Source organism: Netta rufina (assembly GCF_964035555.1).
Source record: "Netta rufina genome assembly, chromosome: 1".
NCBI lineage: Eukaryota > Metazoa > Chordata > Aves > Anseriformes > Anatidae > Netta > Netta rufina.
Window position 1 is genome coordinate 136,140,592 of NC_140123.1, and position 22,485 is coordinate 136,163,076.

Sequence of the window (22,485 nt, forward strand, 5' to 3'; positions counted from 1 at the left end):
TACATGGGCTCTAGTATACTCTAAATTCATTACACTGGCAAAGAATCATCAAGTAGTCTTTGACTTTTTATTTTTATTTTTATTTTTTATTTAACTCTGCAAATCATAGAGAAAGATACCCACTTACAGAAAAAAAAAAAAAAAAAAAAAAAAAAAAGATTGCCTTTGTTCACATTCCTAAAGGCCTACCATTTGAAACTTGAATTAAGCCAAACTGATGCAGGTACTCTGCAAAGTGCTTCTGCTGTTTAATCCTTTTTATTTCCTGTTTGCAGTAGCTGGAGACAAAATTTCCATTGTTGATGCATGCCAGCTCATTAACTTATTGCAACTTAGACATATATCTAAATTTGCTGATTGACAAGTGCAGCTTTTGAAGACTAGATTAAAATTCATTGTAGGAGCCAAGCAGAATTTTCAAGAATTTTCAGTTTTCTTGTTGAAGCAAACAGAGATTTAGAGGCCTAAGATACTTGGGTGGTTGCTGTTTTTTGTTGTTGTTTTTTTGTTGTTGTTGTTGTTGTTTTGTTTTGTTTTGTTTTCTTGTTTTTGCAATCCTACCAGCCTACTAAATACCTCTGCAAGTCTGAGCAGCTCAGTCAGTTTAGAATACGGGATGAGGCCCTTGATCACTTGGGACTTTCTTATGAAGATCTCAAGATGCAGATCTGAGTTCTTATTTGAGGAATATTTATATTCAAGCTTAGCCTGAATCTATTCTAAAAATTAAATGAACAACAAAAAACAAATCTGTGCTTGAATGTTACCTCTTCTCAGAGTCTGAAGCTCTGTTGTTAGTCCAATAATTTGCCACCCAGACATCTCAGGTTGATTTTATTTGTACTTTCTTGGTTTTGTGAAGGGAGGGCAGAGGGTGTGCATGTGGGAAGTAATAACAGCCAATGAAAAATAACCAAAGCCATTATGTTAGACTAGAATTTACTTGCTAGTCACACACAGGTGAATGTGCAGCCTTGGCAATGCTCATAGTGTGTACAGTTCCAGTCAATTTTTAAGGATACATCAGGTTCTTTAAACTCTTCCAGGGGCCTCTGTACAGAAGACATGAAGAGTCTGCCATTTCCTTCAGTAAAAGTTGTGTTTATACACTTGGAAATTTTCTGGAGCATAGTTACAGCAATACACTATTGATACAACATTGCACATTGCAAATAATGAGATGTAAGTAAAGTTTTGGGCAAATGATATATCTGCAGAAATGTAAATATTAGTTGCAAGTTACTGTAATCAGAGAACATCTGCCATGGGTTGCATATTCAGGAATATAACAGTCTGACATTCACATGTTTCTGTGGAAGTGCCACGCCTCCCTCTGATGCCAAGGAAGTCTACTACTAGTACTAGAAGTGGTGGCACACTGAAATCCAAATGACTGACTTTGGGACACTGACTCTATACAGCACTCTCATGCTGGGGCCATATGCCCATCAGCAACCTCACTAACCTCCTAGCACAGTCCTGAAAGCACTAGTCCAGCCACAGACCCACGCATCTTTCCTCTCCCATCAAATTTCTAATAAATTCATGCCTTGACCAAAAAGTGTCTTCTTTCCTTAATACCAGCTAAATGAATGTTTTGCAATTTGAAACAGCTTCCAGCAAGACAGACCTCTTAGTGGGGCCGGATCAAGCCCAACACAGGTTTTTAGCCCAGTGTGGAACCTATATGCCTCAGCAGAAGCCAGTTACTCCTATGCTGAAATAAACCCTGGAGCATAGCTATGTGGTCAGCCTTCATAGCTGGTGTAATATTTGGGATCCACACGGAGTGCACTGCTCTGACCTAACACATCTCCTGGCTAAAGCACCATTCCTGCCACCCTCGATCCTTAATCCAACTGCAGTAATCAGTGGAGCAACCTGTTAGCTACCTGCAGAGGTGGAAAGTACCTTTTGGGCACATCCGTGTGGACACCAGTTGGCAGATAAGCTTTGCACATGGTGGCATATTGCCCACTGATGATTTGCGTGGCCTTGGTGAATGATTCACTGCTGGCCTAAAGAATTGCATCACCTTTACAGTATTTTAATGAAGAACCTGACAGAAAAAAAGCATGAGGATCTGTGGGAAAAGCTAATCTAAAATGAAGAATTCAGCACAAACCATTGACTGTGACTTTTCAGGTTTTACTGTTAAAGTTAACAAAGATTACAGAGGAGGAAAAATAAAATCTGGTAGTATTTGGAATGCAACAGTATTACCAATGGTGATCGTTTGGCAAAATATGCCCTGGGGGAGTCAGAGCCAGTGGAAATGAAGGAGAAGGAAAAGAAAAAATGGTGCTTAAAGATTTTTTTAAAAGATTTCTGCACTAAAAATTGTTTTCTGTACAGCCTTTCAGTGAAAGAGCTCAGGAATGAATTGCACGTGTGTCAGGAAACCACTTATGAAGTCCCTTACTACCATATTACTTGAGCACATCCCATGTTATTAAAAGGTGCAGACCAGTAAAGCAATACAATCTCCTTTGCCTTGTTCTTTACAAAAGAATCTAGAAATATATATATATATATATATATATATATATATATATATATTTATTTATTCTAATGCATGCATGTCAGAGAGATTAAGTGCATGTATAGGAAAAATTACTGGTTGAAAGTTGATTGAAGCCACTTCTGCTCAGCACTACACAAGGGGTTAGAAGCAGCTGTGTTTGGCATTTAATTTTAGCCAGCTACCTGCTTTGTATCTGCAGCCATGGGTAGGTGTCTAGGCTACATATGCAACTTGGGATGAGCGTAAGGGGAAAGGAAGGTTTCTCTTCATCCCTGCACAGAGAAGGAGCCAGTCTAGGCCAGTCATTAGGGAATGCAGAAAATTATTTCTCGGGCCCTGTTCTGGTCCTAGCTGCCAGTAGTTTTTTTCAACGAAAAAATTCTGAGTGCCTCCTTCCTTTTACACGCTTCTTCTTGTAGAGGCTGTGGATGAGGTTACCATTGCGGTAGGTTTTAGCTAGCACAGAAATCTGCATTTTTTGCCAGGCATCATCTCTTCAAAACACACTGCTTTGTTCTCCAAGTCTATAGTAAGGGCAGCGGCAAACTAAGCTCTGGGTTTAGAGTCAGTACACATTTCAGAGATAACTCTTACAGTTTGAAAGTGGGAAATACCATCAATAATGTTAATATCCCTAACCACTTCAGGTGCACTCACTGAATGTATTATTCATACTCCTTTTCAAAAAGCATTTCATATTCTCATACTGATGAAGATATCATCCCTGTTGTAACACATATCAAACTGAGACAGACAGGAAAAGAAAGACAGGCTAGCAAAAATTGATTTTAGCACCTAAAAGCTAGATGCCTTTGCTTACCTGTCCTTTAACCAGTGCACAAACTGTGTCTCAGAGACTGGCTTTGCTTTCAAAGTAAAACACAACTACATGTCCATTTGAGGGATCTGGCCATTGCACTGTAAAAAAAAAAAAAGTGTTGTTTTTGATAGCAGCAGAACACCTAGCTACCTCTGTGCAACTCATTTTCCATATTTCATAGGTGCCAGTTATTCCGTATACACTGTGGGAATAAAAACGTTGTTTTTGCACAGAGTTACTTTGTTTAGAGGGAAGGAATCTGGTATTGAGATATGCTTGCAGTGATAAGAAAGATTAACAGACAACCTTGTAAAATGATCTGGGTTTGAGAATTGAGCCGGTAACTGTGCACAGACCAAGGTAAGAAATATTAAGGATTGCCTTGGGGTCAGGTGAGACTCTGTGTGATGTGTGATTGAGACATACTTTTGTACGAAGCGAGTGTGGAGTCCTGATCCATGGTTCTGTAGCTCCGCGAGGGACATGGCCAGAGACAGATGTTAGTCAAGTGTGAGATAAGACAGAGAAAGGAAGAGTCTCGGGAAATCTGGTGTACAGTACCCCTCGCATGGTGAAGTGCTTGGCAGTATACCAGGAATTAAGTTGGCCCAGCAGAAGCTTTGGTGAAAGTACAGGTTGGAGAAAGATACAAAGACGTGTTAAAAAGGGTTGCTGAAGGTGTTAAATGTGTGGTATGTAATGTTTGATAGAACTGTTTGAAGTTGATTGAGCAGGGTAAGAGGATGTAGGCATGATCTAAGTAACAGTCTAGAAGCTTTGGTGTATTTGCTGTGGTGTTTGGTCAGTTTCCCAAGTATCAGGGAGGGACGGAGCGGGGGGCAGAGGGGGACAACCTGCTCCACCAGGGGCTTTTCCAGGGGGCCTAACAACCCTTTCAGTAAAGAAATTCTTCCTAATATCCAACCTAAACCTCCCCTGGTGCGACTTTAGCCCATTCCCCCTTGTCCTGTCACCATGCATGTGGGAGAATAGGGGATACCAAGCTGAGACTAGAGGATATAATGATCACTGGGCAATTATTGTATGCACCCAAGACTAGGACTAACTTCGGCATTTGATGATGAAATTGGGCATTCAAATAGTAAATTGTTAGACTGGAATAACAGTGTTATTAATGGAGTGCTCTCAGGCCCTGAGAGCAAAGATATTTTCACCTCTGACTGGAAAAACCCTGAAATGGGGGCAGAAGCAACAATACAGATGGACACTTTTACCTCAGGGGTTTACAGGGCTACCGATTTTTTTGGGCAAGTTCTAGAACAGATTTTGGAGCATTTCCAACCTCACGAGGAGGTGTTACTATTACAATCTGTGGATGATCTTTTATTGTCAGGACAGGAGAAAACAGTTGTGAAGGAAGCTACTAACAAACTATTCAACTTTCTGGGAAAGCAGGGCTTGGGAATATTGAAAAATAGATTACAATATATAGAAAGAGAAGTCAAGTATTTAAGGCATCTAATGTCTGAGGGAAAACGAAGAATAAATCCAGAGATAATCCAGGGAATTATTAAAAACTAAGAAAAAAATAAAAAGTTTTCAAGAGAAAGGTTTTTTTTAAGGAATCAAGAGCCAGGAAGTCTGAATGAAAATGGATACTCCCTGATGGGAGAGAAATGCTGAATAAAGCACCAATGAGGCAAATATTAATCATTTTACATCAAGAGAGTCATAGGGAGGTGCAAGCAATGTGTGATGTTGTGCTAAGAAAGTATGTCTCTGTAGGAATATACACTTCAGTGAAGCAAATATGCAGAGGGTGTACCATATGTCAAAAGGTAAATAAAAAGGTCATCTGTAACACACCTAGAGAGAGATGGGAACCAGGGATTCGACCTTTCCAAAGTATACAGGTAGACTGTACTGTTTTACCTAAAGTAGGGAGACTTAAGTACTTGTTTGTCCTAACTGACCACATGACTGGATGGGTGTAAGCTTTCCCCTTGGTATCTGCCACTGCGAACACTGTGGCTAAGGTATCACTGGAGCAAATAGTCCCTAGATATGGGATAGTTGAAAACATTGATTTAGATCAAGGAAGTCATTTCACTTCACAAGTACTGCAAGGGTTAATGCAGGCCTTAGAGACTGAGTGGGATTTTCACATCCCCTGAAACCCCTCCTCTTCTGGAAAGGTGGAGCAAATGAACAAGACATTAAAGAAGCAATTAACTAAACTAGTGTTAGAAACCCAACTTCTTTGGGTAAAATGCTTACCTTTAGCACTCCTCCAGGTTCAAACAGCACCAGGAAAGGATATAGGAATTTCACCATATGAGATGCTGTTCAGATTACCCTACCTGGCCAGAAGGGATGGGATACTACAATTCGAAACAAGAGAGCTCCCTTAAGAACTGTATCCTGGGGTTGTCCTCTTCTTTGTCATCTCTCAGGACCCATGGGTTGTTGCCTCAACCCCTCCTTACCATCAACCAGGAAATTGGGTCCTGATTTGGACCTGGAAGGAATCAAAACTCCGGCCTGAATGGGAAGGACCATTTCAAGTACTACTAACCACTGAAACAGGTGTAAGAACTGCAGAAAAAAGTTGGACACGCTATACTCAAGTGAAAGCATCCATTAACCCTAGTACCTGGGACATTGTTTCTACAGAAGACTTGTTGAAAGTTAAAATCAAAAAGAAAAATCTCATAATAGACTGAGCAAGATAAAAGCTTACAATTGTAAACTAACCTTTTATTTTCACAGGTAACTAATGAGTGTGACTTGTGAGTGAGAGAAAGGACTGGCCTATAGGGAATCAAAGTGCTCCTAAGGTGTTCTAGTAGTAGTGTACATCTTATTCTTTGTATTGATAATTATTTGGAAACCTAAGGGTTAAAAATAATATCAGGGAAAAATCAACTATTGATTTTGTTTCTAGTGATTGTAGTCCTCAGAGAAGGCCTTGGTTAACTGGCAACTTGGAAAAGGCATGACCAGATAATAGCAAAGACGGGATACCTTGACAAAATATGGGTGAATGTGACAGAGGGTTATGTATCACAATTTGTCAGGTTGCTGCTTGTGAGGTGTTACCTTGTGGAGATTTGCCTATCGACAATTGAGTGGAGAGAACAAACGTCTCTGTCCTGAACCTAAGACTAGCGGGATGTTTGAAGGACCCCCTTGCCCAAGATGGAGTAATGTATGGTAAATGACCAATCATAAAGGGTGGTCACATACACCCATGTCAACTGTTGGTTTCATGAGGTTAAAAAAGTAAAAAAAAAAATTAAAAAAAAAAAATAAAAAGAACATATTTAAAGGAACTATTCAGCCCAATTGTCAGCTTCTACAATGTAATCCAGTAACTATAACAATTAGTCAGGCTGATTGCATTACTAACCATACTTACAGTCTCAGAGCAGATATAACTGGGAGAGACCCAATAGCCAGGATGAAAATAGCTAAATGGAAACGATCCTCTATTGCTACCAAAGATAGGGAGAAACTCGAGGAGAAAACAGGAGGCCCTCTTTGAAATGCAGCAGTTGTCACAGTTAAAGAAATAAAAGATCTTAGGCAAACGTTTGAGATTGAAACAGGATATGGAGATGTGAATGCCTGGATAGAATGGGTCAAATATACTGTCCAGAGTCACAAGCATAGCAATTGCTTGTGAGTGAGAGAAAGCAATTGCTATGCTTGTGCCTTGGGACAACCAATTGCCCAGATAGTGCCCTTCCCATGGGGGTGGACCAAGGACTCCCAGGGGATGTGATGTATGATTGCATTGTACCAAGAAAAGACTGCCTGGGGAAATGAGGCCTGTAAGTTTCTCCCTTTGGTAGTTGCATTATCCCCTGTGTAAGAGGACTAGTACAGTGGTTAACTGAAACTGCACTATTGAAACAAATGATCATGGATCCACCACCGTACTCAGATAAGATGATGATATTGAGGAGATGGAAAGCAAAGAAAGTGAAGAAGAGGATGATATCTACCAAATTACATCTTAGAGAAAAGTTTTGCAAAAATCAACAATTTATAAAGAAGAAAAGGGGGGAATAGTGGGAATAAAAATGTTGGTTTTGCACAGTTACATTGTTTAGAGGAGAGGAATGTGGTATTGAGATATGCTTGCAGTGATAAGAAAGCTTAACAAACAACCCTGTAAAATGCAGACAAACAGAACCCTTAGAGCAATTAGGTGGAAATCACTGTATAAGAAACATCACCACCTCAAAGAGTGTAAAAGTCAAAAGAAATTTGACTTATAACAGGCCAGCAACTGAAAGCCATGTATGTGAAGCACCAGATGGATTGTGAACCTGGATTACCGAGTCAATGGGGAAACAGGGGAGGGTCCCGGTCATTGAGGAAAAAAAAAAGTATATAATCTGTGTTATGGAACTAGTAGGTGCACTTCTGCTTGTGGGATGCCTGCCATTGTAATCGCAAATAAAAATGCTACTTCATTGAGATACTAGCCTATGTTATTGGCTACAGAGTGTTTCTCACAACACACATTGCAAGCAGGAAGTAGGAGCAGCTCAGCTCTTGGCTTCCCCCGTCTCAAGAGACTGCCATGAAACTGAAAAACACTAAACTAAGACCTAAGTATCTGTTAGACCTTTAATTAGCGACCTAAGGAGTGTTTGCCAAGAGGAAATTTGAATTCAATTATCCAAATAGAAAGTATTTAACCTCTCAATAGCACTCAAGTAATTATAATACTTGTGATTTTTTTTTTCCAGGAACCTTAAAAAATAAAAAGCAAATTAAAAAATGGCAGAAGGTGTCAGTTTTATGTCATTTCTAACAGTGAAATCCTCTGTTACAAAGGAAAAATGTAGCATTGTCCATGCCTCAGAACCCTTGAGCTGGCACAGAATTGGGCAACCTCAAGTAGGGAGAGCAGGATGCAGGATTCTTGATTTACACCCTGAAACAGCCTGCAACATTATCAGGGCTAACTGTGATAGTTTTATGTGTGTCAGTGCAACAGTAAACACAACAAAGATCGGCAGGTCATTTCACACAGCTTATAATTTGATAAAGATGCTCAGTCAGTGTCAGAAGGACCAGGACACATCGGAAAAGACTGTGTATATTCCAGTACATTTTGCAAATATTAGTCAATACCAACCAGGTCATTTGCGTTTCAGATTGCAGTAGCAGTTTCAGCCCTGTTCCCCACTGTGCTTTCACTATAAATCCACCCTGAAGTTCCCAGAATTAATTCCAAAGAAAATCATCAATATTTTCTTTCTTCTCTCTTCACAGACTGTAGGTTGCTTTGGGATTATGTTTATCAGCTGCTTTCTGACAGCCGGTACGAAAATTTCATCCGATGGGAAGATAAAGAATCCAAAATATTTCGGATAGTGGATCCCAACGGGCTGGCCCGGCTGTGGGGAAACCACAAGGTAAGGGAGTAATGCATTTTTCCTCCTACGGCACATCACCTTTCATAACATAACAAAATTTACTTATAAACAGGGGAGAAAGGAAGGGAAACGTGCATATAAACTACTCCTGGAAGGTCGTAAGCTTGCATTGTACATACATTAGAAATATAAAGCATCCGGCCTCCAGTACTAAAACTTACTCATCACATGAAGAACCTGTTGGTTTGGTTTAAAGGCATTTAGTTATAAACACTTCTAATTATAAAATTACAAGGAGCATAAGAATTAACGGTCCTTCTCTCTCAAGGCAAATCATTTATTCCTGAAACCTGATGCTAAGGATGTTCTGGTAAGATGTGGTCTACAAAGAGTTGTGTACTACACCTCAGCAGAAGCTTCCTTTCTGTTCAGATTTCACAAAAGGAGAGACTGCTGCCCTGTGACAGACATCAAATGCTGCAGGATTATGTATTTCCTTGTAAGATGTTGCTCTTTGTTCGCTGGAAAGCAGTTACTAATATTTGCCGTATGGGGCTGAGTGTGTACACGTATATCTATCTATATGAGTACAGATACATACTCATATCTATATGTGTATATACATATAAGTATAGACATATTGAGTATATGAGTAGTCAACATAGATTTACAAAGATGTACCTGAGCAACTTGTACAATGAAATGACTAGCTTGGTGGATGCAGGGAGAACAGTAGATATCAGTTATCTTGACTTAAGAAAGGCTTTTGAGACTGTCTTTCCTGTAATGTCAGGCAAACTAATGAATTATGGACAAGACAAGAATACAGTGAAATAGACTGAAAACTGTCTGAACTGCTAGGCTGAAAGGCTTGTGATCAACAGCACGAAGTCCACTCACTAGTGGTATTATCCCAGGGATTGATTCTGGGGCCATTACTATATAACATGCTCATTAATGATGGGACAGAATGCACCAGCAAGTTTTCAGATGATACAAAACTGGAAGGAGTGGTTGATACACCACAGGGTTGTGCTGCCTTGCAGAGAGACCTGGACATTGTGCAGAAGTGTGTTAATGGAAATCTCATAAAACCTAACAAGGGGAAATGCAGAGTTCCACACCTGGGGAGGAATGACCCTAGGTGTGGAACATTCTTACTAGGAAGGTGATCAGGCACTGGAATGGGTTGTCCAGAGAGAGATAGGAGTCTCTATTCTTGGAGATTCTTGGAGATGTTCAAAGCTGGAATGGACACAGATCTGAGCAACCCATTCTAGTCGTCCCTGCTTTGAGTAGAGAGATTGGACTAGATGATCTCCAGAGGTGCCTTCCAACCTTAACCATATTGTTATTCTGTATATGAGCACACATCTTGATACAGTCAAGATTTTCGTGTGTGACATTAAATCTCTCCTAGAGGTTTTGGGCTGCAGCACTGGGAATGGGATGAAGAGTTCTGTGAATGAAGAGTAGTACTGCCCTTGCTTCACCTACATGCTGATAATTAGGCCCTGTGTTTCTCATGTTGGCTGTCTGAAAGTGAAGCTACTTCAAGACGTTAGTCACTTGGGACACACAGTGGCCTTTTAGCATATAAGAAATGGAAAAAAAAAAAACACAAGAACTATTTCAGGGGGCTTCCCATTGAGCAGAGTCTAGATTTTTCAAAGAAAACATTGTCATTCTTAGTGTTTAATTATCACAGGAGCTCTTCATACTTTAGAAGAGGAGTAGAGGTCAGGGCAAGCAATGGAGGTCTGTTACTAGGAGCTATTTTGGACAGGCAGATCAGTCTCATTTAATAAAGGCAGGTCAACACTATAGACTTCTGCCTGATCTTGGATTGACAGAGATATGCCAAGCCAAACTCTTAACATGAAGGCTCACAGAGCAAAAACATGCTTCTTCTAGTTTGCCTTGTTTTGCCTATGGCAAGGCAGCTTCTTAATACTCATGCAAACATGGTTTTGCCAGTGTAGTTCCCTCTCTGCTGGAGTTTCTTTGCCTGCATGGTAACCAGTGATTCTTGTACCAGAAAAATGGTCATCGTGTAGACATAGCCTGAGGGACTGATCCTGTTATCCCAACCCAGGCAAGTACTGTGATGGCGGGCCCCATGCAGCTCTGCCTATGCCCATCACTGCTGCCTTGTGACACTTGGCTGAAGTGAGGTCGTGCCTCAGTCACTCTGCAGTGCTCTGGCTGTGGGGTCAGCAGTTCCCAAAATGAAGGGGAGGCTCTGTCACAGAGGCACATATACAATCTAATGGACCACTTGATTTACACCCCTATAGTGAGAGGAGAAACAGTCTCTCAGTCTCCACAGTGCTCAGTAAGCATTAACTAGTTAATGGAGGGGATTCCTAGAGGAACAGCGCTCTTAGCAGGGATTGCTGACAAATGCAGTCTGTTAGCCACTGTTCTTATGCTTTTACAAAAGGTGGGTTCATTAAGAACAGACCTGTCACACCTCATGTGGCATGAGCATCTCCATCTAATATCTCCTTTTGTGGTTGCTGAAGCCTTTATTTATGTGTGATCCAAGAAACTGTAGAAAAACCTCAGCTGGAATTTTTGGTAGACATTCTAGCTTAAATTGCACTGTATGAAAAGAGACCCATAAAATTTTCCTGATGAGGGCTGGAGGGGCAGGATCGGGCTGTAAACAGCAGAATAATAGAATGTGTAATTTCTTGTACTGGCTTGGTTATTTTAGCTACCTGTTATAGCTCTGCAATTTCTTTGGGGGTTTAGGAGGGTTTTAATGAATCGTCTTAACACGTTTTTCCCTTTTCTTTTGAAAAAATCAGAACAGAACAAATATGACTTATGAGAAAATGTCCAGAGCCCTACGCCACTACTACAAACTGAATATTATCCGGAAGGAGCCAGGACAAAGGCTTTTGTTCAGGTAATTTTTGCTTTTCTTTGCCATTCCTTTCTACAGACAATTCATTTTTGAAGATGGAAGACGGAATTCTTTGTGTGATACTTCATTGCCACAGCTCTAACATCATTGACAATGGGCATGCATTTGTAAAAGCTGTCTAGACCGGTGCTTCCCAGCTTTCAAGACAACTGCATCAATTTAGAAAAATACAAGCCTGCTTCAGTGATCAGTGGAGTCAGTAGTAATCTTTTCACTCGCTTCAAGCAGGCTGTGCCATTTTTTAAGACCTTAGCTAACTGATTTGTCATCTCAGCCAAACTCCTGGAAAATCCAGTCCATGTTCAACTCCTACAGACACAGCTGCTAGTGAACGCTAAGCAGGAATCTGGCATTTCCTCGAGAACATCAGCATCACAGAAGAGAAGTGCTGATGAACTTGTCTTTGGCAGCAGTGCCTTCAAGGAAGAGAGAAACCTGCAAGAGCTGCTCATAAAACATCAGATAGGATGATACAACCGAGAATTTAGGAAATAGGACCCTGAACAGTGTAAAGCAGAGGGTTAATGAATGAACTTGAGTGCAACTGGCAGAACCACTGAGTGTGAGCACTCCAGTTCTCTGCAGGCAGGATCAGGGAATCCTAGAGCATAAGTCTGACCCACAGAGTGCTAAACTCAGGCCAAAGGCTGCTTTGGATCTGGTCTGGATTACTGGTCTTGATCCAGTAATGTTCTTGGAAATGATATCAATAGGAAGGCAGTCTTGGAGTTTGTTTTCTTAAATGTCTAACAGAACTGCATTAGTACTCAGACTACCTGAAGAGGTTTCTGTGGAATGTCTTGTTGATACCATTTTAGAAAGAGACTTAAGACAGAGAAAGGATAATGAAGGGAAGAAGGAATCACAGGCGAAATCAACTGTGTTATTTCAATTTTTTTTGGCAGAAAGTTAAAGCAAAAGGAGCCTGGGTTGTTGTGGCCTTGTGTGAAGATTGCACTTCCCAGGGGAATTCTGTGATACTGAATAATGCCTGTGCTTATCTTGGAGCTTTTCCTTTGGTGGGAGCACAAACAAAACAGGAGTCCATCTCTCCTCAACCAGGCTGCCTATTTTCTCAGAACTGTAGAAACTTAATACCCTTGGAGACCTCAGTTCCTCAGTCAGATTTGCCCAGAATTGACCAACAGATTCAAAGGTCACCAGGCAGCATAAAACATGAGCATACAAACCTCATTTCCTTTGGAAACTGGGGGGAAGGGAACAAAGCATTTTTTGCACAATTCCCAATAAGAACTTATTAATGTTGTTTTCTTAGACCTATTTATATCTGAAGAGAAAAAGAAGAACAGCTGCAGAAAATCAAGCCATTAATATGCCTTTCTTGGCTATTTCTCGCAATCAGAAAAAAATAGGAAATGTGACTTTATAAGCAACATGCAGGCAGTTGTCATCTGCAGATATCTGTACAGAGCTTTAAGTTTAATGGAGTCAGAGGAGGTCTTCTAATAAATGGGCAGAATGCCTTCTGCAACAAAAGAAGTCATAGAAACTGTTTCTTCGTTGGCAGGTAGTTCTGGTCTGGTTGATTTTTGGTTTTGGTTTGTTTGTTTGTTAGGGTTTTTGTTTTGGTTTGGTTGATTGGTTTTTCTTTTCAATTCATTCAAATGCTATTACAAATACTTTGGGTTCCATGACGTGACTTAAAACACAGACCAGAAAGAATTCCTGAAGTAATGCTGTACAGTTCTTATCAGCCTATCTTCCATGTGATTTAGGAAGCAGAACAGACAGAAGGTAGGGGGACAGTGGTATTGTTCCATTTTGATTTCATCCTTACTCAAGATCAACAGGACAAGCACAGGGTTTAAATCAGGGCACAGTCTGGCCTGTAGGCTTTGGTGAGTTTTCACTGGATAGCCAGGAACTGATTCACCACTTTTGTATACTAGTTTTTGAGCACCGTAACACCATTTATATCAGCACAGTTCTTCCAGCATACAAATGGGAGTGACACAGAAGTGAGTCATAGCTGATTTCTTTTTCATAAATGCATATGTGCACATGATTTCCAAAATTAGAAGGGGTGGCAAAAGGTTAGTTCCAGGCAGTGCTATGCATTTGCTGAGAGGCCCAAACTGAAAGCCCTAAACTTTATAAACTTGGAGGCAGCAGAGTAGGCAAATCTTGCCCGTTAGCTTCAGCAGTGATTTTTCTGTGTCACTGATAGTAATGAGGCTCCTGTCAATTGGTTTTGTTTTCGCTGGGGCCAGGATACTGAGCATATCATCAACCTAAGTAAAATTCCTCTGATTAACACATTTTGTACTGCTGAATGTTAGCCAGTACATAATTAATGAAAAAATACAAAATTTTGTAACACTTCCAGCATAAACATGTCCTATTCTGATTTTTCCAGAAGTACTTACAAGTTAGGAAAGTGGTTTGTGTTTAAACTAGGATTTCATCCTTCCTGTGCCATTTTCTCTTCCTGCGCCATTAAATCCAGAAAGAAAAAAGCAGAGCTCTTCTGTGCTGTCTGTATGCAGTGGTACACAAAAGCACCCTGGCAAAGATCAAGACTGCAGACCTGATCTGCAGGCTGGTGGATGTCCTTTCCCATTTCCTACTGCTGCCATGTCTCCCCAGAGGCAGTTTCTGTTTCTAGCCCCCTGCAGATTTACTGCATCAAGACATTAGTGCTGTGGCATTTATTTACAGAAGACACTGCTACGTTGCAATTACACTTGGCTACAGTCACACAGGAAGATACTGTCTTTGTGCACAGTTCCCTTTTCCCAGTTAAAGCTTAGCCCAAAAGCTTTTTCTCTCAGGGCTTTTTTCATTTCCCAGAGCTTGTTCTGACTTGGTCCTTAGCTTTTTCCAGACCTGCTCTTTTGGTGTTTCATATTCATCTTCACTCACCTGCACACAAGCTGGCAGAAATGAGTAGCCTTATGCCTCTCCATGCCTTGCAAGTGATTTGCTTTGAAATATGTTGACAATAAAGATCACTTACATTTCTGTCACCAGATTCCGTAAATGAGTGGACATGTGGCATGCTGTCATCTTACATGGCAACAGCAAACAATATGAAGAAAAAGAAGTAAATATCATTCTTTGGAAAAGACTGTGGGTTTTGTTTCAGATTTGGACTTTAGAAAAAGGGAGCAGGAGAAAATGCTTGTGATTTTTCTTACTTCATTTCCATGTATGGAGAAGAAAGATACCAGTAGGCTGGGGAAAAGCTGGGAAATACCAAGTCATACTAGAGGATACAGCAAAGATGATTCTGGGGAGCTGCAGAGGTCAGGGGACTCAGCATCTTGATAAGGAGAAAGGCTGAGACCACTGGGAAATCAACTTGTTTCTCTGTTTTGCAGGTTCATGAAGACCCCAGATGAGATTATGAGTGGCAGAACAGACCGCCTCGAGCACCTTGAGTCCCAGGAACTGGATGAACAAACATACCAAGAAGATGAGTGCTGAAGGGAACTGGTGCACCGCCTCTGTGTGTCCATGGGAGAAACATCTGCCTGGATGGCTGGCACAATTTGGGAGGGGAAGCAACAACACAGAAGCAGTACTTGCAGTCTCCACTTGGCTTGAAGACCATGCAGGACCTGAAGCACCTTAACAAAACAAACTAACAGGCAGAAGTGGTGCTGGCAGAAAAGTGAAGGGGAGAAAGCCTGGACTTATGCACTACTTCACTGTTCCTACAGAGTCTCCCTTGAGTTCTTTCTGTCTTTTTGGTTTCATTTTTTTTGTTTGCTGTTTTTCTTTTTTTTTTTTTTTTTTTTTGTTTGATTTGTTTTTTGGTTTTTTTCCCCCTAATAAACATGCAGTTTGATTTTCCTTATCTCACATAGGACAAGACATCAGATTATGCTTTTTTTGGGGGGAAGGCTCTCCTATGGAAATAGAGCGCTCTTATTTTCTGTGCAAGTCTCATGACGTAACACTGCATAATACAATAGCAACAAAGGAGGGATTTGCTCAAGGGTTCCAGTTTGCTTGGATCAATGCGTATGTGCTGCGACTGGGAAATGTGTTGAAGCTACCAAAAGAATTTACCACACATGTCTATCAAATGAAGAGGAATCACCCTTCATGTATTGGCTGGGATAGCATCCCAGCATAGTTTGGGCTCATGAGTCCTGCAAGTGGCTATTTACTGCTGGCATATGGACCAAAACCAATCACCTAAGTGCTCCAGGGAGGAGAAAAATAAATGTGACAAACCTCTGCAATAGACTGATGTTGACATTGTCCCTCCTTCTAGCAAAGAAGTGATAGAATGGTGTGGGGGGAGAGGGGCAGGGACTAATATAAATATATATGTATATAGAGAGAAACGTTTCATATATATATATGTTTATACGTAAATGCCACAATATATGCACAAAGCAGAATTTCAGCTCAAAGCCTTTGATAAAAAAGCAAAGGCTGAAACATCTGAAATTACAAAAGGGACTTTTTTTTCTTATACCTGCTAGCAATTTTGGGGTGAAAGGTGAAGGACTGTTCCTTACATCTTAAGGACAATGCAAAGGGATCCATCATACATGTATGGTTTGTACTACTCAGAAACTACTCCAGGATCACGTTGTGCCACTGGAGAGGTAGATTATTCACCAATCTAAAAACTGGTGGTAGAGAACTAGAGACCAAATAGCTGTACTGATACCTTGGAATTGATTTTGGCTTTGTTTGTTTATGCCTCTCACAACTCTTCCCCACCCCACAGCTTTGCCATCCAGGAATCTTGTCTCAGCTTGCCTGTTTTTAACGTGATTTAAAAGACCAGAAAAAACAAAACAAAACAAAACAAAACAAACAAACAAACAAACAAAAAACACTAGATAAATGTTTCTTTCTTGGGTTTTGTTTTTGTTCTTTGCAAGGTACCCTGTTTTTTACACCTCTGATTTGTTTTGCATCATGAGGGTGCTTTGCATGAGGCAAAAAGCCACTCCTAGTTTGGTTGCCGGAAGCTCAGCAGCCCTTAATGTCTGATACTAGAGAAACTACTGGCCTTTTTCATTTCACGTTGCTCTGTCCATCATGTCAGGGAAGTCTGTGGTGTCCAGGTATCCAGCCATCCACCAGCACTGGGCCTTTTAGTGGGAAGAATACCTAGCAGCAGAAATGATACTTGCAAAGGGAGAAGATACACAGAGAAACTGCAGGAATCACGTGACGTCTGGAAGAAATCAAGTCCACATCAGTTCATTAAAAACAGAGAACCTCTTTATGGGAACATGAATACTAGAAATGGGAAAAAAAAATAAAAAAAAAAAAATAAAAAAAATGGGTTAATCGAATCCATTCCTACCAAAAAAAGCAAGGTACATTTCCATGATTTCCATGATAGCACTTCTATCAGCTATTCTACTAACATGACTTTTGATCTTACCCTATACTTAACAAGAGGGTTAATCTATCCAGAAAAAAAAAAAAAAAAGAAAAGAAAGAAAAGAAAAGAAAAGAAAAGAAAAGAAAAGAAAAGAAAAGAAAAGAAAAGAAAAGAAAAGAAAAGAAAAGAAAAGAAAAGAAAAGAAAAGAAAAGAAAAGAAAAGAAAAGAAAAGAAAAGAAAAAATAGTACTTGGCAATGAATAGTGGCCTGTATGTTTAAATAGAAATAGTCCAAGCTCACAAAAGACTTTATTGAGTTGCAACTTTAGAAGGAAAAGGTTTGTTAAGGGCAAAGATAGGCATCATACAATTAGGAGAGATTTTTCAGAGCCAGTATCTGATGAGGAGCAATGGAGCATACATCTTTCCCTGAGCTTTTCCCAGCCACATTTTTTTATTATATTATAATCAAGATGTTATACGTCCCAGCACACCAAGTGCTTGACTTTTTCTGCCTCAAAAGAAAAGACGCAGGAGTGTCCATAGGAAAGATGAGCAGATGACCTGTCACTGCCATGACTGAAGTTCTTAGAGCTCATGAGCTGTGAGACACAGGGATCCCGGTGCTCACAGGCCTGAAACCAAGTGTTCATTGAAACCAAGGGGCCAAGGTGATACCTTGCTTACTCACCTTGCTCAAGGGCACCCAAGTTGAGGCTGTGCCTCAGGAGCTGGAGTGAAGAAAGTGCTGTGTGTCCTCTCACTTAACATGTAGCATGGAGGGAATTTGGAAGTGTCTTCCTGGGGTGGTCAAAAGAATAATTCAGAGGATATTGTGAATAATAGATGAAGTAGCAACACCGAACTGTCAATGTAAAGAAAGTCTCTTGCTGTTTCTTAGGATGTTCAGCAGTAGAAAGAAGCACAGTTTACATTGAACAATTTGTGTCCATTACTGCTTGGGCTGTGGTGCCTGCATGCACTGCATTATTTTCTTTCTCCTGCTCCAGCTACTGTTAAGAGATGCTGGGGAAAAAAAAAAAAAAAAAAAAAAAAAAAAAAAAAAGACAATAGGAAGCTTCTATTTAAAGTGCTTCCTGAGCCACATAATTTTGTTATGGTCAAGGTGCACAAAGCAAAAAATAGGGAACTTGAGATAATCCATCAGTGTAAGCCCATATGCTCACCATGTATGCTAGCAAGAAGTTTGTCTTCAGCACTGTGTAAGGCAAGAAAAAGCAAGGAATCCTGAAATTCCACGTGCCGCCCCATAGGTAAAATTTGTAGGGAAAATTTGGTGCAGGAAATATTCACCTTTACCGAAAATGCAGTCATTTGCACCTGCAGAATCTAAGTCAAAGGAAAAAGATTATTTTTGCTGACTGTCAGGAACTACCTTCCAATTCACACACAAAGGACATCTTAGGACAACTTCTTCTCCACTGCAGATGTAGGTTTCTCAGGAGGTTCAGGTCAGTTTGGATCAGGCTGTTCCCACAGAGGTGCATCCTGGCAGGTCCTGCCCCTAGTGCTGTGGGGAGGAGCATGGGTACCAGAGGTGTGGGTGATGCTGCAACTGCACAGGCTGCAGGGGCTCGGGATGTGGTGAGGGACCTGCAAGGTGTGAACTGCTCCTTGGGGTCTTGTCAGCAAGTTTATCAGCTATGACTACAAAATAAAAATAACTAAGAATAAAAACAGGCTGCAGTAAGCGGATTCCCCTCTACCTCACTTCCCAGTAGCAGATCCGTGGAGCCCAGTGTTCCCATGCTGAGCTTCAGGAACACCTGGCTGCCCGTGTGGGCTTAGCAAAGGCAACATCATCTTTCCACCAGCCCTGACACCTGCCTCTTCTCCCCAGCTTCTGATTTCCCAGTGTAGAATTTGCCAGCAGCACAGAAGCCAAACTTCCTGCCCTTCCAACCATAACAAGCAGGAAAAGGGAGAAAGAGCCCAAGAAATGCCCAGCAAAGGATCGCAATGCCTTACAGTTCGGTGGGACCTCCATTGCCTTCAGCTTGCTGCAAGGCTGAACAAGGCACAAGCAGTCAGGTAGGACATGCTGCAGCTCCACGACAAAATGTTTTCTGGCTTGACATTGGAAACTTTTTGACTGCCTCTCCATCCCAAGAACACTACTGAGGCCCTTCCTGTGAACACTACGCTGCTGCCACCATCCCCAGGTGCATGCATGCAATCCATGTATGCATTCTCCACATCTCTTTGTCAGACTGCAACCCTGTGCAAATCCAGAATGCATCAGTTTGAGGTTTTTTGTTTTGTTTTTCTGATTTTTTTTTAAATAAAATTCTAATCTTTTTATTGATGGTGGCTTTTTGTTTTTTTAAGGTGTGGGGTTAAGGGACTGAATCAAATGAATGTAACAAAACAAAAACAAAAACAAAAAAAAGCCTATTCTCAGGGCCAGTGAGTTGCAAATAATTTTTAAAATGCCTGTAATTACATCATCTCAATAAAAAAAGATTTAATATAAAAATGGGAATACCAAATTTTGTTGGTGCAATCATTGCTAAAAGGTCCTTTCTTTTTAAGAACTATGGTACCTGAGTATATGTGGTACAAAGTATCTGCTTTCAATCAGGAAGAGAAACTTGCAGACTTCCCATGCCCAAATGTGTATAAGCAGAGCCTGGATCTTCCCTGGGAAGCTTTGCTTGGAAAAGTTAATGCTGTCCCTTGGAGTATTTACTTTGCCACCTGCCCTTAGAGGTCATCAGAGCACCCCGATATTACCTGGTTGGGGATACGGGGGTTCTCCTCCCTTGTCTTGGAGACCATGCAGAAACAAAAAATAATGAGAAGGTGTGCTGATTCTGTTGCAGCTTTTGTGTCCTGCTAAATAGGCCAGCTCAAGGAATTTGAGAAAAGTAATTATTTCTGCAGTATTCATCTTAGAAAACTGGTCTAGAAACAAACCCCCTAACGTGCTGCTGTTGCAAAAAAGGGCGTCTTCATTATCCTGTCTTCACCCTTAAGCAGGTGAGACACAAGAACTTTGATGCCACCAGGTCCTGGATGCTGAGGGGACAGCAAGGTGATGCACCATCCACTTCTTGCTGCTGACCATCACTCCCTGCGGGACTGCTTTTCCCCTGTCGAGTGCGGTTATCTGCGCTTATGGCAGTGTGGTCACAACCACCACATGTCACAACAAACACATCTGGTCAGTGCATCCCAGCTGTGGCACGTTGGCCACATCTGGTGCTCCTTGTGGTAGGAGCAATTTGTGGTGGGTTGGAGTCATTCAGATCCCAGCTATGGCTTGGGATGAGCCCATGATAATCTGGCTGATCTGTGGGTTATCTACCCAGCTGCTTCTTGATCAGTATTTCTTCCTGTTTTCCTTTCATTGTTGTTGTTTTTAAACCATGAGGCAAAGGACTAAGTGCTAAACAAACCCTCCTGAACCAAGACATCACACGAGAAGGAAACTGTGTGTTGCTCCACAATTCTGTCCCTTCAGGCCATTGCCCTTCATTTTAGAAGAGGAAATAAATGTATCCTACACACTATCTCAGCTTTCTGTGCATTCTAAACAATGCCACACACTGCAGGTTGAAGGCATTTGGAAGTTCTTGGTGGTTTTAGCTATCACTCCCTTCAGCAATAGGCTTGATCCTGCCTCTTGAAGCCAGAGATCTCAAAGAACACCCTTTGGAGGTTGCAGCACAGGAGAAGCCCAGTAGCATGTGTTCAGTACATTTTTTGCCTTCCCTTTTCAACAGATTCCTCTCTAAAGGGAAGCTACCAAGCCAATACCAGCAAGGGGATCACGGGTGATGCATGTGTTTGCAGACCACAGCTACTGCTGTCTCTACAGTGCCAAGTCCCTTCGTAACACCTCCCAGTGCTGACCAGGAAAGACCTTGCAAGGGTGGCAGAGGACCTCAGCTGCTATGTACACCCATGACTTACCAAGGCTGCCAGTGAGGTACTGACTGCAGCATTTTTTTGATTATGTAGAAACCTATTTTAAAGTACTGCATGAAGGGCTGCTAAGTTGTCCTTACACAACATTTTTACACTAGTCCCTTGGCACAGCCCCTGTGCCACACAGGGCAGCACTGCAACAGCAGCTGTTCCTGATGTTCCTACCTGTTCATGATGTTCCTACCTGTTTTCCCAAACTACTCAGAAATTATGTTGCTTTGCAGCCAAAGCAGAAAAAGAGAAAGAGCCTGTCTTTCCACCTTCTTCTCTTCAGTCCACGCTTTCCTCACCTCATTGCCTTAAGGAAAGAAGAGGGAGATGAGGGTGCTCAACAGCCAGCTCTCCCTACACAGATAGACATCTGCCAGACACCAGCTTGCTCAGCTGGAGCTGGATTCATCAGTGAAATGGCTTTTTTTCTTCCTCCCTTGTGGCAATAATCTTCTATCCCTGCTTTAACAGCCCTCATTTGGTCATAAAGACATCATTAATGTTGCTTAATGACTGCTTTCCACCATTGATTGCCATAAGCTGTCAACCAGCGTGCTTCTTGACCAGGTCCTCACCCTCCACATGCATCTGGCTAGGTGACTTGCTGAATGCTGGCTTAGGCTGCATGTGATGGTTCACTGTGCAGGACATGGGATTCCTTCTTGTGATTCCTGTCAGACAGGCTAAGCATAGAAATGATAATGAAAATACAGATCTGGCAACCGCTATAGAGAATTGGGGCAATGCATGTTTACTTCAGCATTGTCCATTTGTAAGTGGAAGTGTGTGCGTGGCTCCACCAGCCTCAGCAGAGCTCTGAGATGTACCAGCACAGGAGCCAGGCTGGGACACCAATGTGACTCCAGGCAGACCATGTATCTGTGGCTGCACTGAATGGGCTCCCGGGTACTACAACCAACATTGTGGGAACAGAGAAAACACAGAGCCTTCGCCCAAGACAACAGAGATCGTTATGACTGATACAATCAGTTGTAAAATCTTCAGGGACACATCAATCTTTCTGCCTCCTGCAAACACCTGTGCATAAAGTTTCCCAGCTTCTCAAAGTGTTGGAGCACAGCCGCAACAGGAAGAGTGATAACTGTTCAGGAATCAGAATTGATCTTGTGCCGCCTGATAAACACTGTTAGCCTGGGGTTGTTGATGTGAAGCCAAGCTCTGCTAAATGGACAAAGTTTTCAAGCGAGCCCTTCCTGGTATTTAACAAGGTAAAGGGAAGGAACTGGAGTGAAGACAGCTTGAACAAAGCAGGTATTGTTTCCCCTGGGCTCCGTAAAGACATGAATGTGTGATCCCTCAGATGAAAGCAAGGAAAAGAAGCAGACGGGGCAGATGAAAGCTGAGGCAAGGAAGGAATATGAAAGACAGTCTGGAAAAAGCACAAAGCTGAAAGCAGGGAGTGGTGGTCACCACATGTCCTATGCACCAGAGACCATTTTGTTTGGATTTGCCCTCCCAAGGGCATGGACAAGGTCAGTAACTTGCTTGGCTAGTGAACGCTTGCAGGATATGAACCAGTCTCCATTCAAAGACCTGAAGAATGAGGACTCCACCCCACCTACATCTAAGGTTAAT

At 41.6% G+C, this 22,485-nt stretch overlaps 1 protein-coding gene across 4 annotated transcripts in view; it reads left to right on the forward strand.

Annotated features, from left to right (window-relative positions):
* ETV6 (ETS variant transcription factor 6) overlaps positions 1–15,459 on the forward strand; it is a 140,067-nt gene extending 124,608 nt beyond the window's left edge. For all 4 annotated transcript variants that reach the window (XM_084290770.1, XM_084290771.1, XM_084290772.1 and 1 more), the window contains 3 exons: positions 8,595–8,737; positions 11,512–11,612; positions 14,972–15,459. In XM_084290770.1, the coding sequence (XP_084146896.1) occupies positions 8,595–8,737; positions 11,512–11,612; positions 14,972–15,077 (350 nt within the window). In that variant the 3' untranslated portion in view covers positions 15,078–15,459. The remainder of the gene's footprint in view (positions 1–8,594; positions 8,738–11,511; positions 11,613–14,971) is intronic.
* Positions 15,460–22,485: the final 7,026 nt, after the last annotated feature.